Here is an 18,161-nt window from a genome sequence, read left to right on the forward strand (position 1 = left end):
AAAGCTCCCCAAGGTTAGAGGTTGGGGAAAACAGAAGGAAGATTTAAGAGAGTTGGACTTTATATTTCGGAGATTTCTCAGAATTATGGTTTAAAGAAAAAAGGTCATGTATCGAGGCTTGGATTTTGCCAACTCCTCCTGTCTACATGAAAGCTAACTAGACATACACTGCCTGGTAAGATGCTTGCTGGAGCATGAGTTATCAAGGAAGCACCATGCTTCTGAGAGAGAGAGACAGACAGACAGACAGACAGACAGACGGGGTTTGGGTGAGGAAAGATGGGGCTATTCTGAAGTCCTTTTTCAAGAATGGAGAAACACATTGGGGGCAATCAGTGAATTTCTGAGAGGGAAGGAAATGACAATGAGATTTACTTGGACCCAATGGACTTTAGGGCCATTTTTTTTTTCAAAGAAATCAGGTAATAAAAGACACTTAAGATAGGGCATGACACATTTCGTTTCTAAAGATAACCGTGCCTAAAATGGTCTGTCATAGACTTCTAGAGTGTTCTATTCCAAGTGCTGGACCACAATAAGATAAGGAAGCTGCACCAGAACATGAATCAATACATCATTTCCTTCTTCGACAAAGTCTATGGGGGGAAAAATGTCCCCTGAATTAATTATGCTCAGTCACATAGCTGATTTACATTCAGGATAATACCCCTTATCTTGCTGGGGACCAGTAACAGGTCTGATTCAGCCATTCTTCAGGTAGTGCATCAGGAGAATGTTTTGAGATTGAGAAAACGTCCGTTTGAGCACCTCAGTGAAGTCAAGAGCCAGGTGGGATGGAAGAGGGCCCCCAAAATTGAGCGAAGCAATACAGTGTAGTCCTTGTCAGAGAAAAAAGCATCAGTCCCTGAAGGTCTCTGGCCGCTAGGTCCGTAGGCAGGGAAAAAACTCCTGTCTGGGGGGTGCCTGGGTGGCTCAGTGGGTTAAGCCACTGCCTTCGGCTCAGGTCATGATCCGAGAGTCCTGGGATCAAGCCCCACATCAGGCTCCCTGCTCAGCAGAGAGCCTGCTTCTCCCTCTTCCTCTGCCTGCTGCTCTGCCTACTTGTGGTCTCTATCTCTCTAATAAGTAAATAAAATCTTTATAAAAAAAAAACAACAAACAAACAAACAAAAACTCCTGTCTGAGCTAAAATTTATTAAGGGATTCCCAAATCTAGGATTCTTCTAGAATGCTGCGATTTAGGGGAGGACAAAAGAAGGCTCGCTCCTATACCAGAGATCTGATGAGGCTAAAGCATCGTGGGAGAGAGTCTCCCGGTATAAGTTGTAAGTAGGAAGAGGGCAAATTATGGGCTGTTTTTTTTTTCCCCAGAAACTGACAGGTCAACACCCACTTTGGAGCTCGTGGTCTGCTGCATCTGGTGACAAGACGGCTGTTACGGATTGCTAGCCTCCGAGTTCACTATCAGACTAAGTGTGTTTAGCTTCACTCCTATGCCTGACATAACTCTACCCAGAGGAGACGATATCCCCTTGTTTCCTTAAGTTATTGGCACCCACCAAACTGTCCAGTGATCAGAGGACCCTTTTGGTTGTGAGGGTCTTTAAAATGCTGTTAAGATTTTCAGATGAAGGGAGTTGCTGAATCTAGAAGTGACCTGTGTCTACACCCCAACAGAGGGAGGCGTGTACTTCAGGAACCTCACGCAGCTCCGTGTAGCATTGCAGAAGGTGATTTTCCAGAGTCCTCGATGGATCTTCCGGGGCATACGACCTGGGTTCCTGACCTTGCCCTTCACAGCTATCAATGCTCTATTCCTGACTGCTGTCCCAGGGAAAGCAAGATGCAAACTGCCCAGGGACAGACCACTACCCTGAGCACAAGTGATCGGGGTGGGGGTGGTGGTAAAAAAAAAAAAGTGGGGAGGAGTTTGGAGGATGGGGAAGCAGTCGAACCCTTGATAAAGGAAGACTGCTGGTCAGAAGAAGGAGAAGAGGGTGAAAGTCTTGAAAGGAGGGCAAAAGAGGGGAAAGGCTGTGATTGGCAAGGAATCAGGAAATAAAAAGCCTACAGGACTTAAGCTACCAAATTCAGGGTAGGAAGACCTGAGAAAGGGAGCAACATTACCCTATAAGGAATGAAAAGAACAGATTCTATGGGAAAGGAAATTCCTTTTTCTGGGTTGCTGGGGGAGCCCTCTAGGACAGCAGCTTTGTCGAACCTTGGATGCCAAGTGGTGGTAGAAGAATGCAGAGACTGGACTCTTATCTCCCCCACCTCCCATCCACGGGGTTGGGGGGGGGCATTTGTGCCTGCCCTCGGGAAGAGAAGAGGGAGAGGTACATGAGGTCTAGCTTAAAAGAAGGAGATCTAGAATAGTTGGGGGTTCTCAGATAAAATGGAAATGGGGACATTTAGACCTGGTTTTCTTTTCTATCCGTGGGGGTGAGAGTAACCGACAGCCAGTAATCATCACCACTTAGAGGTAACTTAGGTAAAAGGAAGAGAACCATAATCCTTAAGGTCTCTCTGGTAGGAACAGCAAGAGCTTTGGCTGACTGAGAGAAGTGGGGTGGGGGTGACAGGGAGAAACACACATCTCCTTCCCCTTTCCCTTCTGGTTCAGGGCCTGAAACACACACACAAAAAAATCTAGAAATGGCCGTTGCTGGTCTTCTGATATCAGCCCCAGGGAGGAAGGGGCCAAGCCTTTGCTTGCTTAGGAAACCACCCAATGGGACAAATTAGGTTGTTTTTTTTCCTTCAAAACTCCAAACAGGAGAACATCTGTCACCAATATGTGAGCTGGTCAGTAGCATTTCATTTCATCTTGATTAGAAGTGCTTTATAATGACTTCAAGAGAAATGGCATAGGAGGAGAAAACAAAATTTTTGCAATCGGTATTTCAAAGATTGTTATTTAAAAAAAAACACTTTATTTATTTGGCAGAGAGAGAGCACAAGCAGGGGGAGCAAGGTAAGGAGAAGCAGATTCCCTACCGAGCAGGGACCCGATGATAGCTAGACTCCATCTCAGAACCCTGAGATCAGGACCCAAGCCAAAGGCAGATGATTAACCAACTGAGCCACCCAGACACTTGGATGTGTCAAAGATTTAAAATACAGGGGCGCCTGGGTGGCTCAGTGGGTTAAGCCGCTGCCTTCGGCTCTGCTCAGCAGGGAGCCTGCTTCCTTCTCTCTCTCTGCCTGCCTCTCAGTGTACTTGTAATTTTTAAAAGAAAAAAAAAAGATTTAAAATACATTCTAACTCTCCTTCCCTTTTGTTTTCATCATCAAAGGACACTTAACAGTAGAAAACAAAAGGTTGTAGAATTGCTCAACTATATTTTTGAACTAAGTGTCTTTAAGTGTTAATAAAACTTTTTTTTCCTTAGTTCTGCACTCAGCTGTGTTTTTATTTGCCCAGTAAATACCCAGCTCTTAACTAGATCCTGAAGTTCTCAAACCAGGTAACAGGTTAATGGATTAAGTTTCAAAATGTGTTTTCACAATGTGTTTTAGCAGTCCACATTACTGTAACTGCATAGTTTAATCAGCTAATCACCAAAAGAGGGTGTTCTGGATCATTGGAATGACCAGAGCCAAGGGTAAGGGGGAGCCCTGAGGATTTTACAACTCTGTCCCCATTTTGGAATAAGCTTTGCTAGTTTAACAAGTAGGATTTTCCAAGTCTAAAAATAGATGGCAGCTATAAATAAATAAGAATGTAAACTCCTCAATTTAACATTATGTTTTCTTTAAAATGCTAAACATCTTTCCCTATTTGGAGAGGGGCCACTTGAGTTCTAAGAAGGGTAAGCTAAAAAACCTCAAAGGGATTATGAAGTAAATATTTAAATGGGGGGTGGGCAAAAGTAGGTGAAGGGGCATGGGAGATACAGGTTCCCAGTTATGGAATGAATAAGTCACAGGAATAAAAGGCACAGCATGGGGAATATAGCCAAGGGTATTGTAATGGCGTTGTATGGGGACAGATGGGACTCGTGGTGACCATACCATAACGCAGAGGGTTAAATCACTATGCTGTACACCTGAAACTAGTTTGACATTGTGTGTCAACTATACTCAAATTTAAAAAAAATGTTTTTAAGCACCATTTACACTTAATGAAATGTGCCACATGATTTGGTGTTCAGGCTAGCAGCCTCAAGCCAATGTCCAAAAAACCACAGTGATATTTCTTTCTTTCTTTTTTTTTTTACTTACTATTTTGTCCAGTCTTATAGTGTTAAAGATTAAGGAATGATAATGGAGAGGAATAATCCTTGATTTCTGCGTGACTGTAGGGTCTTTGGACTTGTGGAAACAAATTCTAGGGAAATATTTTAATATTTCTAACCATTTTCAGTAGACATAAAACTCTTATTGTGATTTCTCTAATAAAAAGAGGAGGTAATATTAACCTCACTTATCTGAAAAACACACCTAAGAATGTATTAGTGTGTTTAGAGTTCTTCTACCAGTTTATTTGGAATTACAGGTGTACAAGTTCAGTATTTATTTTGGCTGTAATTTCATGGGCAGAACAGGGATGTAGGAAAAAAAAAACCCCTGAAACAGGGCCTTCTTTTGATAAGTAAGATTTTTCCATTTTAAAACCACCTATGTACTAAAAAAGGAGAAAACCAGAGTATGCCAATTTCAAACACATGGACTGTTAAAAAAATATTTTGGTATCAGACAGAAAGTGTTCATTTAAAATGACACCATGCTTGGGAAAACTCATTTTAGAGAGAGGTTCTTCCTGGACGTCGGGGTGGCTCAGTTGGGTAAGCGTCTGCCTTCGGCTCAGGTCATGATCCCAGGGTCCTGGGATTGAGACCCACCTTGGGCTCTTTGCTCAGCGGGGAATCTGCTTCTCTCTCTGCCCCTTATCCTGCTCGTGCTCTCCGTCTCTCCCTGACAAATAAATAAAATCTTAAAAAGAAAGAAAGAGGTTCTCCCCACACAGGTGGTATTATATGAGGCAATCAAACACTGAGCCTTAGATGTAAAATGAAAGCCATGTAGTTAACTGTAGGAATCCTGGAGTTAAAAAAACAAAATAAACATGGCTGTGTTCTCACAGACCAAGGCAGAGTGATAGGACTCCCACAAGATGGTTTCATTTTACCCTCATGCTACTCATTCAACTACCTTAGAGGAAGTAGCTTGGCCATTATGATAGATAGTGGAAGGTTTCTTTGCAATATCCGTACCTGGTCAATTTTTAAACCTAGCTCGAGTAGTTTCTACAGTAGTAGCCAGCAATATCGTTTCTGGAAAGGGAAACTTTCAGGCAGAGTCTTGAATTAGACCTGCTGGATCCTGAAGCCCTTCAAGACCACTGACTCCCTTTCTGTTTTGCCTGCCCCACTCCCGACCTCCCCTCCAGCTTTACTGACTTAATTGATACCTAACACTGTGTAAGTTTAAGGTGTGTGTGTTGATTTCACAGGTGTATATTGCAAAACGATTACCACAGCGGTGTTAACACCACATGTACTTACCATTTGGGGGGAGATGAGAATATTTAAGATCCACTCTCCCACCCCCACCCGCAGCCTCTTGCAACTACCATTTCACTCTCTGCTTCTGTGAATTCAACTTTTTAGATGCTACGCGAAAGTAAGATCATACGGTGTTTGTCTTTCTCTTTCTGACTCATTTCACTTTGCAGAGCACCTTCAAGGTCCATTCGTATTACCCGAATTGGCAGGATTTCCTTCTTCTTGTGGCTGAATAACATTCTATTATGTATATGTGCCCCATCTTTACCCATTCATTCGAACCTGTTTCATATGTTTTCATGTCACTAATTAGCATCTTTTCATTCCAGCACTTCTTGCAAGGCACTTCTGATAACTTGTTCAGCTTTTGTTTGCCTGGGAATATCTTCATCCGTCCATCATTTCTGAAGGACAACTTTGCTGGAAAGAGTACTCTTGATTGGCAGTTTTATTCTTTCAGTGCTCTGAGTAGATCACCCCACTCTCTCCTTGCCTGTAAGGTTCTGCTGCAAAATCCACTGATAGACTTAGGGGGGTTCCCTTGTAAGTTACAAACTTACTTTCTCTTGCTACGTTAGGATTACTTGTCTTTTTTTAAAAAAAAATTATTTATTTATTTGACACACAGTGAGAGACAGCAAGAGACAGCGAGAGAGGAACACAAGCAGGTGAGTGGGAGAGGGAGAAGCAGGCTTCCCACCAAGCAGGGAGCCCAATGTGGAGCTCAATCCCAGGACCCCGGGATCGTGACCTGAGCAGAAGGCAGATGCTTAACCAACTGAGCCACCCAGGAGCCCCATGGATTCCTTGTCTTTTGACAGTTTTACTATAAACACGTCTTTAGAGAAGCTCTCTGAGTTTTTTGAGGATCTATAAACCTCGTGAACATGGGTGTCCAAATCTCTCTCTAGACTTGGGACATTCTCGGCCAATATTTCTTGAAATAAAAGCTTTCTGTCTCTTTCTCAGACTCTAATAATTCACAGATTGTTTCCTCTGATGCTGTCCCGAAGATCACCCACATAAGCTTCTTCACTCTTTCTCATTCTTTTGTCCTTTGTTCTTCTCTGATGAGATCATTTTAAAGGTCTTGGCTTCTTCTTCTCTTGTTTTTTTAAAAGATCTATTTATTTATTTTAGGGTAGAGGGGCAGAGGCAGAAGGAGAGAGAATCTCAAGCAAACAACCTACTGAGCATGGCGCCTGAGATCATGACCAGAGCCTATGCCAAGAGTTGGATGTCTAACCAGCTGAGCCACCCGTGCGCCCCATCAAAGGTCCTGGTTTCTATTTCACAGATTAGTTCTTCTGCTTGATCCATTCTGCCGACAATGCTCTGTTGCATTCTTCACTTCATTCGTTGTATTCTTCAATGCCAGAATTTGTGTTTCCTTCAAAATTTCTGTTTAACTTCTTGTTTTGTTCTCGTATGGTTTTCCTGACATCACTGAGTTGTCTTTCAGTTTTATTGTAGCTTCCTTATTAAGCTTCCTTAACACGGCTATTTTGAATTCTTGAGGAGGTAAACTGCAGAGCTCCAAGTCTTTGACACGGGTCACTGGAAGATTGTTGGGATCCTTTGTTGGTGTCATGTTTCCTTTGTTTTTCCTGTTCTCTCAAGTCTTGCATCTGAAGTAGCAGTCATCTCCAACCACCTTTACTGGCCGACTCTGGGAGAGAATTAACTTCCATGGGGCCTTCCCCGCCTTAATATGGATAGCCTGGCTTCACACTCCTTGCTCCCCTTTGTGGCAGATTTCTGAAGCTTGTATGCCTTCTCTCCCTCATGCGACACACCAGGCCGGGTGCTAACAGCTCCCTTTTGCTCTCTCAAGGCTGGTGTTGAAGCTTAAGTCCATGGTCCCCAAGGGGCCCACAGATTCTGGATGGCTTTCTGGTCATCTGAAAAAGCTGGCTCTCATCACCTATCAGGAGAATGCCCAGGGACCCAGCTAGAGGATAAAGGAGCGTGTGGTTTAGATGTGCAAGGCGTGGTGAGTACCTGTGGGCTAGGGGCTAGATGGGGCAATGGCGGGGGGGGGGGATCCATGAGCTAAGTGTCCCTCGTGCCTTGCTGGCGGGCTTCCGGATAGAGCCTGCAATGCAGCCAGTAGGATTCCTGTCTTTTTTGTTTGTTTGTTTGTTTTGGATTCCTGTCTTTTAAAAGCCATCTAGGAATCCTACCTGGACACTCCCTCCCTTTTCCCACCCCCAGTCATGCGGCTCATGAGCCAGGACTCCGGCAGGGTGAGAGAGAAATGGGCCTCTTTGGTGGGTCCTGTACTGCTGGGGAAGCCAGGTGCTCACTCATAGGCTCTCACTTTTTCCCACCGAAGAAATCATGTGCAAGGAGGTCTCTCTTGGCACTAAGCCAAGCCACCTTAAAGAAGGTGGGACATGAGTCAAGTCAAACTGTTCTGAGCCGCCCCAAGGCATCTGAACTTGTATCTATTTAGCTCCAAAAGTATGCCAGAACTTCTCAGCTGGACCCCTGGACATGTACCAAGGACCATCCTCTCTAATCTGTGGACAACTGTCTAAGGCAGCGTTCTCCAGGGGCTCTCAGACCGCAGCTGGGAGGGGAAGGGGCCCACTAGGGGACCAAGGTTCATCTGTTTGTTGCCTAAAGCTCGGGTGGGTGAGATTCCTCCCCAGGTCCCTTGGCACACACTGCTGGATTCCGCAGCTCCCAGAGGCACTTTTGTCCATGGACAGATGCCACATTGTTGGGGGGGGGGGTTGTATACAAACATAGGCATATCTTATTTGGCCATCTTGCTGATGTGCTGACCCCTTCTAATACTAAAGTACCAGTACACTAAGGTAGTTACAGAGATATCATCTGTGGCAGGTTTTGGTGAATCTGAGACAGATGAGCGGAAAACAGAGGATCTCTATTAACCAGAGCTTCTCATGAGCCCTGAGAAGAATTTAATCGGTGGCAGTCTTCCAGGGAGACAGTCTTGGAAAAATAAACATTGGGAATCAGGCCTGGCCCTGTTACTATTTAACTTATTCTTGTGCTCTTAATGGAAGGCAAAATGAGCAGTCCAGTTTTCTTTTATAACAACTTCTGTTTAACATGGAATGAGGCTAACGGTGAACATAGTTTTCGGAGCTCAATGACATCACATTCCTAGTCACAAGCTACAAGCATGAAAACTCGCGCGCTAGCGGAAATCCTCCACTGTGTCTGAGAACAGAAATATCTTACTTTTTCGATGAAGAAACTCTGCAACCAAAGCTGCCACGTGGACGTAACACATTGCTGCCTGAAAGAGGACAAAAAAAGAACAGTCAGCCTGCGTTCCAGGGTTTTTGTAGGACTGTGCTCAGGACAAAGTCTTAGGTCCTCACCTCTGAAAAATCTCCATTTTTTATGTGAATCTTGGCCATGCTATCAAGCCAGGTTTTCCTGAGCTCCGGGGTGCTTGCATAGGACTTGGCTAAGCTATACTGGAGATCAATGAGCATTTCTGGATCTTTCTCATGCTCCTTCATTTGAGCAGTGGCCATGAGAACGGTACGGATTCTCTTGGTCAAGTCTTTGACTTCTGCAGGAAAAGCAGTTGCCTGATTTCAAAACAAACAAAAAAGACATGTTCATTAACATTATTAATGTGCTCTAATGTGCTCTAAGCCTTGGCATCCAATCCTGGGAATAACATGGTTTATATTCCTTGGGACAGTTCTTGGTATTTGGTTCTTGGTATATTACATGTCTAAAGAGTATTTTATTTCACTTTACTTTATTTTATTTCATTTTATTTTAAAGTAGGCTCCAAGCACAGGATGGAGCCCAACACAGGGCTTGAACTCATGACCCTGAGATCAAGACCTGGGCTGAGATCATGAGCCAGACACTTAACCAACTGAGCCACCCAGGCGCTCCTGAAGAGCTTTAAATTAATTCTTTTTAAAGGCTCTACCCTGATGGCAGTATACTCACAGTACATAAAAGCACGGCTTCTGGAGCCAGACTACCTGGCTCTGAACTCTAGCTAGTCTTCTGTAAATCTCACGGCCATGAGAATTATTGGCCGTTATCATGGAATTTTAGTTACAAGAGTAACTAAAAATGGACAGCTTACTATGGATCAAGCAACGGTCTGAGTGCCTTACATCTTTTATTTTTCCAGCAACCCTATGAAATAAGCACTGTTGTAATTCATTTAACCAATAGGAAAACGGAGGAACGCTGCAGTTAAATAGTTCGGCCAAAGTGTCACAGCTGGTTAAGTGGCAGGGACAGGATTGACACCCAGACATCCTGGCCCCAGAGCTAGTGATCTCAGCCACTCTTCCTTATGATAAAGCATACCTATCCCGCCCACCGATTACCACATACACTCAGGTAGAATCCATACTGCACACATTTTCACTTCTCCAACTAAAAGGCTGTGAATCACAGGACATTCTCTAAAGAATTTACTAGCTTCTCTCAGAGTGTTGTTTTGTTCTCCAAACCTCCTAAGTTAGTTTCCTCTTTATCCTGGCCACTATTAAGAAAGTACTATCACTCCCTCTTAACACCAGTGGACTGATCACAATTGTCAGTAGGGTTCAGAGAAGATGAGTGAGGGACAAGTTACAGGGGTTAGGGAGCTTTCCAAGGTGAATATAACCAAATGTGGAGGAAACAGTTCTTAAAAGTGCTTTCTTAATCCCTTTAAAAATAATAAGTATGGCTAGTAAGGTTCCTTCTTTTTTTTTTTAACTTTTATTTAAATTCAATTAGCCAACATACAGTACATCCTTAGTTTCACATTAAAGCTCCTTCTTAAACCCCAGTAGCAATTTCATTTACTGGGGTAAAGGCATACCTTGATGACCTTATTGGTGATGACAGACCTATGAGAATAAAACTAAGAAATGAGTCATGACAAAGAGTTCTTATCAAGGTCAGCCACAGTGGACCTTGTTTACTTTGAAAAAGATGCTAATCCAATTTTTATATAACACAGAATTAAGAATGGTAATGACCAACAAAAATAAATTTCAGGGTAGAAGATCCTTAATGACAAAAATTGTTTCCATGCTCGTGGGATTAGTTGGAGCATACACTGATCTCTCAGGGAACCAGTAAAACTGGCTGAAAAGCAAACTTTCCCAGCCTGAGAAGCACTGGCACTGTTTTGTTTTTGGTTTTTTTTTTTTTTTCAGTCTAAGAAACATTCTTATGGGAATAATTTTTTTTCTTTGGTACATAGATTCTACATGTCCCAAACATCAAGTATGCTGTGACTGGGAGTTTTTTTTTTTTCCTTCCTTTTTTTTTTTAAACACAATATTGTTAAATTATCCTGGAGGATGACCTTTCCCAAGAATGGGGATGATCCCTCTGGGAGAGAAAGCCTTCTACTGGCAAAAGATTCTTCTTCCCTTGAACACATGCATCACTGAAGATCAGGACCTGTTCTCTGTGCAACAAGACAAACGTATTTTTAACAATGTTGTAGGCTGAGCACATACGGGTAAGAAAGAGGGATGGTGGTCAGGGTCTTGGGCTTTGCCTCAGCCACCTGGTATGTAAGAAGAACAGGGTTAGGCTAGGGTTTGCCTATGTACCTAGGGCAAGCCATAATCAGTGAACAGAGGATTCCTGAAACCCAGTGCACCAGTAATCAAAATCATAGATGATAATAACTCTCAAAAAAAAAGAAGCGAGTTTAGGGCGCCCGGGTGGCTCAGTGGCTTAAGCCTCTGCCTTCAGCTCAGGTCATGATCTCAGGATCCTGGGATCGAGCCCCACATCAGGCTCTCTGCTCAGCGGGGAGCCTGCTTCCCCCTCTCTCTCTGCCTGCCTCTCTGCCTACTTGTGATCTCTCTCTCTGTCAAATAAATAAATAAAATTAAAAAAAAAAAAGAAGCGAGTTTAGAAATCAAGCTCAGAAAAAAATTCCAATTCTACTAGCTAAAATAACTACGTGTAACAAAGTATAGTAATTTCTCCAGCCAGCCAGATGATTTTGAAGATGCTCCATGTACCAGGCCGTGTTCTCGGCGCTGGAGAGATGGGGCCACACAAGGCAAAGCCCATGTCTTATACACTGGACACTATCAAGAGTTGTGAATCTCATGAGAGCGTAACTAGAGCAGTATGAACTTTTCTGACTCAGAAGGTGGTTCTAGTTTACTCCTTGGAGTGAGAACATACCTTCATAGGTCTGTCACTGTTGGCAAAATTATTAATAATGAATAGAGACTCCTGAAATCGCGACCCTCCGCTTAGCGCGACATCGGCTATCAGCTGGCTCACGGCGATTATGATCTGTGGGAAGAAGCACACACGGTTTTTCGAATATCTTTTGAACAAATGCTGCTGATTTCCATCATTGTGGAAGCCCCTAAGCACACGTATGAAATGTTCTTTTTTAAAATTGCCTCACTGGGTGCCCTGGTGGCTCAGTTGGTTAAGCATCTGCCTTCGGCTCAAGTCAGGATCCCAGGCTTCTGGGATTGAGCCCCACATCGGGCTCCTGCTTTCCCCCCGCCCCCCACTTGTATTCTCACGCTCTCAGTCAAATAAAATCTTTTAAATAAAATAAAATCTTGTAAAAAGAAAAAGAAAAGGGGTGCTTGGGTGGCTCAGTTGGATAGGCGTCTGCCTTCGGCTCAGGTCATGATCCCGGAGTCCTGGGATCGAGACCCGCATCGGGCTCCCTGCTCTTCAGAGAGCCTGGTTCTCCCTCTCCCTCTCCCCCTGCTTGTGTTCCCTCTCTCATTGTGTCTCTCTCTGTCAAATAAATAAAATCTTTAAAAAAAAAAGAAAAAGAAATAAAAATGCTACACCATTCCATCGTAATCTGTTTTCTTCATACGTGAGGGGTTTGAATTCTTCTAGAGGAAGAGCAACTTGTCCCAAGGGCAAAGTTTATTTAGCCTTTTCTTGGTTAGATGCGAATGACTGTTCACAACTCTTAGCACATTTAGATCTAAAACGGTTTGCAAGATCATGATCTGAGACAACGGTGGTGAGATCTCTGCTTCGACTCTGCCGGCTAGGTCATTGCCATGGCAAAGCTGGAAATAGATGACATTTTTCTTGGGTAGTTTATCAGTGCCTTTCGCTAGTCGATTTGAGGGTGCTGGACTCACAGTGGCGGCCCCTCAGCTCCCTTCCTGGTTTCTGACTCTGCTCTCTCCAGTTCTGATGGCAGGACACGTAAAGGCCTTAGGGGATGGTCTGAAACTCAGGTTCCCTTGGATGATCGCCTACGTGATTCACACTCTGTGCTGATGGCCGGGGGCTTTATCCCCACTTGCGGGAAGCAGGGTTTGGTGGGAGCTGCAAGCACAGGCTCTAGAGTCAAATTGCCTTACATTCAGCTTTTGGCTTTATTGGTTATTCATTGTATGGCTTGGGGAAAGTTATTTCACCCTCCTGTGCCTCACTGTTCTCATTAGTCGTATGGGGAGGATAACAATACCTGCCTGATAGCGTGGTTATGAGAGTGAAAGAGAGCCTAATCACAAGACCAGTTAGCCCTTTTTTGAGCACTTACTATGGGCCGGAGATGGTTTGAAGTCTTCACATTTATTAATGCGTTTATATTTCAATAAATGACTTGAGAGAACGGATGCTCTGACCCTGAAGAACAGGCCTTAGTGGGGAATTTCAGGCATACGGGCAAGTTTACTGTGCAAGTGTTTTTTAGGGAAGGCAGTCTTTAAATGGCGCCTCATAAAAGCAAATAGCAAAAGCCCCAACAGGTAATGCTGGCCCTCATATCCCAAAGTAACTATGTAGCAGATTTTATAGAAAGCGTCTATCCCTATCAGATTTTCCCATTCCCAATGATGTTTCTAGAAAGCTGCAGATGGTTGCTTCCCCATTTCTTTTTTTTTTTTTTTAAGATTTTATTTATTTGACAGAGGGAGACACTGTGAGAGAGGGAACACAAGCAGAGGGAGTGGGAGAGGGAGAAGCAGGCTTCCTACTGAGCAGGGAACCTGACATGGGGGCCTGATGCCAGGACTCCGGGATCATGACCTGATCTGAAGGCAGACGTTTAATGACTAAGCCACCCAGGTGCTCCTCCTTTCCCATTTCTAACCCAGTCTCCAACAAACAACTCCAATGGAACAGACTGTGGCAGGGAAGAAGTCGGAAATACGACCAAGGATCTCCCAGAGGGCAAAGATGCCTAGTGAGTCAAGAAGGCCCATCTGTGGTTTGGCTCAGAGCAGTTTCATCCAACAAGCAAAAGAAATGTAGACAATGACAACTACCACACGCTAAGTGTCCCTTACACACATGCTAGGCATGGTGCCCGGCACTATACACACTTTCTGTTAGACCCTCACAGTAACCCTGCAGGGCGAACCACACCTGCCTCGTTTTACAGATGAGGCAGAGAGTTGAAGACAAATTGAGTCCCTTGCCTAGGGCCACACAGTAAGTACGTAGCTGAACTGGGATTTAAACCAGGTGTGAGGGGTTGGGGGTGGCGGCGCCTGGGTGGCTCAGTCGGTGAAGCATCTGCCTTTGGCTCAGGTCATGCTCCTGGGGTCCTGGGACTGAGGCCCATGTCCTGCTCCCTGCTCAGCGGGGAGTCTGCTTCTCCCTCTGCCCCTCCCCCTGCTCGGGCTTTCTCTCTCCACCCCGCAATAAATAAATAAAACCTTTAAAGAAACTAAACCCAGATAGGTCTGATTCCAAAGTTTGGGCTTGCCACAAACCTGGAGTCGTCTCTCAGTTTTCACTAACTAGGCATGCTGGAACATGAAAAAACAAGCTAAATTACTTGTTACGGTAACAGCCAGTTGTCTAACCAGCTGTGCCATCTAACAAAGATTTTGTCTGGTACTTAATCATTTCTTTTAATCCTCACGAAACCCTGATGACGTAGGCACAGATATTTGCCCCTAGTCTGCATGTGAAGAAGCTGAGGCGTTAAGACTATGGAAGCTGCTCAAGGTCACATGGTAAGTGGTACTCCTGGAGCCTGAACTAGAGCCTGTGCTCTTGACCTCTGCGCTCTAGAGCAGGGCTGTCCAACAGAAATAGGATGTGAGCCCCAAAGGCAATTTTAAATTGTCCCATAGCCACAACAAAAACTAAAAAGACACGGGTGAAATTTAATAAATTTCACTTAACTCAACTCTGTCCAAAATATCACTTCAATGTACAGTCAATATAAAATAATTGAGATAGTTTACTTTTTTGTACTTGGTCTTCAAAAGCCAATGTGCATTGTGTATTTACAACACATCTCAGTTTGGCCTAGCCGAGTTTCAAGCGCTAACTGGCCCTATGTGGCTAAGGGCTATTGTATCGGACTGAGTATCTGAAGGTATTGATACTTGATACTTTTTTAGAGGCTAAAGACTGAACAGAGGAAAGAACAGGAGTGGGCTGCCTGTGTGGCTCAGTCGATTAAGCGTCTGCCTTTGGCTCTGGTCATGATCCCAGGGTCCTGGGATGGAGCCCCACGTCGGGCTCCCTGCTCCTCCCTCTCCCTCTGCCCCTCACTCCCCACCCCCCAACTTCAAGCTCCAACTTTCTTTCTCTCTCAAATAAATGAAGTCTTAAAAAAAAAAAAGAAAGAAAGAAAAAGAAAAAGAAAGAACGGGAGCTTTGATTTTCACAGACCTGCAGATGTGTCCTCAAAAAGGTTTTCCTTTTGGTATACTCAAAGTTGTTCCTCATCAGAAGGTACAAAAGTGCAGATGCTTCGTTCCTGGTTGAGCTAATCTTTGAGGTGCAGCACTTTAAAACCTCATAGCAAAACGCAGCACACATGTTCACCCTTCCTTTGAAAAAGGCTGAAGGGAACTAAAGAACAGGAAAAACATAAGTAAGTATCTGAAAACCCAATCACAAAAATCAATCCATTATCACATGCCTATTATATTCTCGCTCAAAACTGTATTGGCTGCTGGTGCACCTGGATGGCTCAGTTGGTTAAGCGTCTGCCTTTGGCTCGGGTCATGATCCCGGGGTTGTGGGATCAAGCCCTGCATTGGGCTTGTGCTTCTCCCTCTCCCTCTGCCTCCCCCCACCACCCCTGCTCATACTCTCTCTCTCTCAAGCAAATAAATAAAATCTTTAAAAAAAATAACAGGAGAATTCAAGTCAATACACAGGTCACTACAAAAATGTGCGACACTGATTATAAACACAACAGATCCAAGAAGAGCTCACGATGCTCTGGAAAAGATGAGTAGGTTGTTGATAACAGGTATTAAATTAATGAATGGCTGAGATGATGAATGATTGATGGGTGCCAGTTTGGGCTTTGAAAACAGGAAGGACCATCTGCATTGCTTACACTTTCGCTTTATGTTTAAACTGTATTTGAACAGTTGCTTATAGTCTGAACTCCCAAACGCTGAGAAAATTATAGTGGGAATCTATCCATCAAGTAAAGTTGATCTTTTAAGAAGCAGACGTGCATGCATCTTCTACTCATAAATAGTGTCGAGTAAACTGTAGTTTAGCATTAGAAAGAGAGTGCAAAAGTGATGCAAATCTTCCAAATTGCCAAGCGGCTGTTACTCTGAAAATGTATTCATTCTGCTTTGTGGAAGATCAACTGTCCATATAACAGGCTGGTTACAATCTCCCATGCCTCCATGGCAAGGCAAGCAAGTGGTAAGTTCCTTCAAGGGTATACAATGGAGTTTTTTAGGAAGTGTGAAGCTAGAGGGCCACCCTTTCAAAATCATTCCTTGGGAATCTTAAGTTTAAACCCACGTTACAGGAACCACGCCCCCCCCCTTCTTTAAAGTAACCTCTACACCTAGTGTGGGGCTCAAACTCTTGACCTCAAGATCAAGAGTCACATGCTCCACTGACGAAGCCAGTCAGGCGCCCCAGGAATCTACTCCTTTCATCACCTCAACACCAAATACAAATGCTGTGCAGATAATGAATGTTTAATGAATGCTTTCTGATTGGCAACTGGGAACTCTCATCAGCAGTCCCACCAGGTGAGACTAAATCTTGCTGGGCAAGATACTCTAGTATGAAAACAAAGGTGTGAGGAAGGGCATGGGAATAGTGTAGTTAATCCACCACACTTAGCCTCTGCCTCCACCATACTTCTCTGAGGGGACAATGGCCAAAATCATCAATGACCTTATTGTCAATCCCCATGGACTCCCTTTCCCCATTCTTATTACACCACTCCATACCTCCTAATACTGCTAAAACTTTTTTCTCCTTTGACTTCCATGATATCCCTCTTTTTTATCTTTCTTCCCACTTCTGTGATTGCTGCTCCCCTCTCATCTCCACAGATTTCTTTTCTAGCCCTTTCTAGGCTGTTTTTCTTGACTGTATTGCTCTTGACCTTTTTGTTGTTGTTGTTTGTTCTCCCTCTACATACTCTCCAGGGGAAATAAAACCACTCCCATGGCTTCAATTACCACTCATATGCTGATGATCTCCCTAGTTCACTATGCTCCAGTTAAACTGGGCCTTTCAGTTCCCAGAATTTTCAGTTTTTTCCCAAATCTGGGCCTTTGCATATGCATGCCCTTCTCCCTAGAGTGTTCTTCCTTGGGCTTTTCAAACAGTTGACCCTTTTTCATATTTCAGGTCTCATTTTTAAAGGGATAAGCCTATTTAAGTAAGATATCTGTGGAGCACCTAGGTGGCTCAGTCGGTCAAACTCTTGATTTGGGCTTAGGGCATGATCTCAGGGTTGTGAGATCGAGGCTCATGTCTGGCTCCACACTGAGCATACAGTCTGCTTAAGATTTTCTCTCTCCCTCTTCCTCTGTCCTCCCCACCCCCACCCTGCTTGTACATGCACGTGCGCTCTATAAAAAAAAATAAAATAAGGTAAGGTATCTCTTACAAATCATTATTCTCTATCTTAACACCTTGGTTCCTTCCCCAAACTTATAATTACTATTTTATTTACTCATTTATTTTCTTTCCCCCAACCCCACTAGACTAGAAGCTTAGCAAGGGCAGAGACTATGTTTCTTTTGTATCCCCAGCACTGTATCTCTAGTACCTAGTACAGTGCCAGATAGAGAAACGGTGTTCAATAAATACAGGATGGATGGGTGGATGGGTGGGTGGATGGGTGGGTGGACGGATGGATGGATGGATGGCTGGCTGGCTAGATGAATAGATGGTGGATGGATAGACGGATGCATGGATGGATGGATGGATGGATGAGTAGGTGGATGGATGGATGGATGGATGGATGATGGATGGATGGATGGATGGATGGGTGGGTAGATGGATAGATGGATGGGTGGGTGAGTGGATGGATGGGTGGGTGGATGGATAGATGGATGGATGGGTGGCTGGGTGGATGGCTGGCTGGCTAGATGAATAGATGGTGGATGGATAGACGGATGCATGGATGGATGGATGGATGGATGGGTAGGTGGATGGATAGATGGATGACTCCAAATCTAGTTTTCTAACCCAAATCTCTCTCTAGAGCAAAGATCTATATATCCAACAGCTAATCCTAACTGCTCTAACTGGATGTCTTAAAGGCACCTTATATTCAACAGGTCCACAAAACAGAACTCATCAACTTTTATCATCTCTTACCTAACTTATTATAGTAAGTCTTTTTCCTGCCTTTATTATTGCCACCAATCTACCTTCCACACTACTTTTGAGAGAGTTTTACTCGCCTGCACCAATCTGCTTTTAATACAAATCTAATTGTGTTGGTTCCATGCTCCCTGAGGGCTAAAAGATGAAGTCTAACTCCTA

General features: G+C 44.0%; 1 protein-coding gene across 2 annotated transcripts in view; it reads right to left on the reverse strand.

The window, feature by feature from the left end:
* DOCK11 (dedicator of cytokinesis 11) overlaps positions 1-18,161 on the reverse strand; it is a 189,459-nt gene that overhangs the window by 29,892 nt on the left and 141,406 nt on the right. For both annotated transcript variants that reach the window (XM_082716291.1, XM_082716290.1), the window contains 4 exons: positions 15,066-15,248; positions 11,628-11,741; positions 8,828-9,043; positions 8,685-8,742 (listed from right to left, as the gene is read on the reverse strand). In XM_082716291.1, the coding sequence (XP_082572417.1) occupies positions 8,685-8,742; positions 8,828-9,043; positions 11,628-11,741; positions 15,066-15,248 (571 nt within the window). The remainder of the gene's footprint in view (positions 1-8,684; positions 8,743-8,827; positions 9,044-11,627; positions 11,742-15,065; positions 15,249-18,161) is intronic.

This window comes from Mustela nivalis (genome assembly GCF_964662115.1).
Source record: "Mustela nivalis genome assembly, chromosome: X".
Classification (NCBI taxonomy): Eukaryota; Metazoa; Chordata; class Mammalia; order Carnivora; family Mustelidae; genus Mustela; species Mustela nivalis.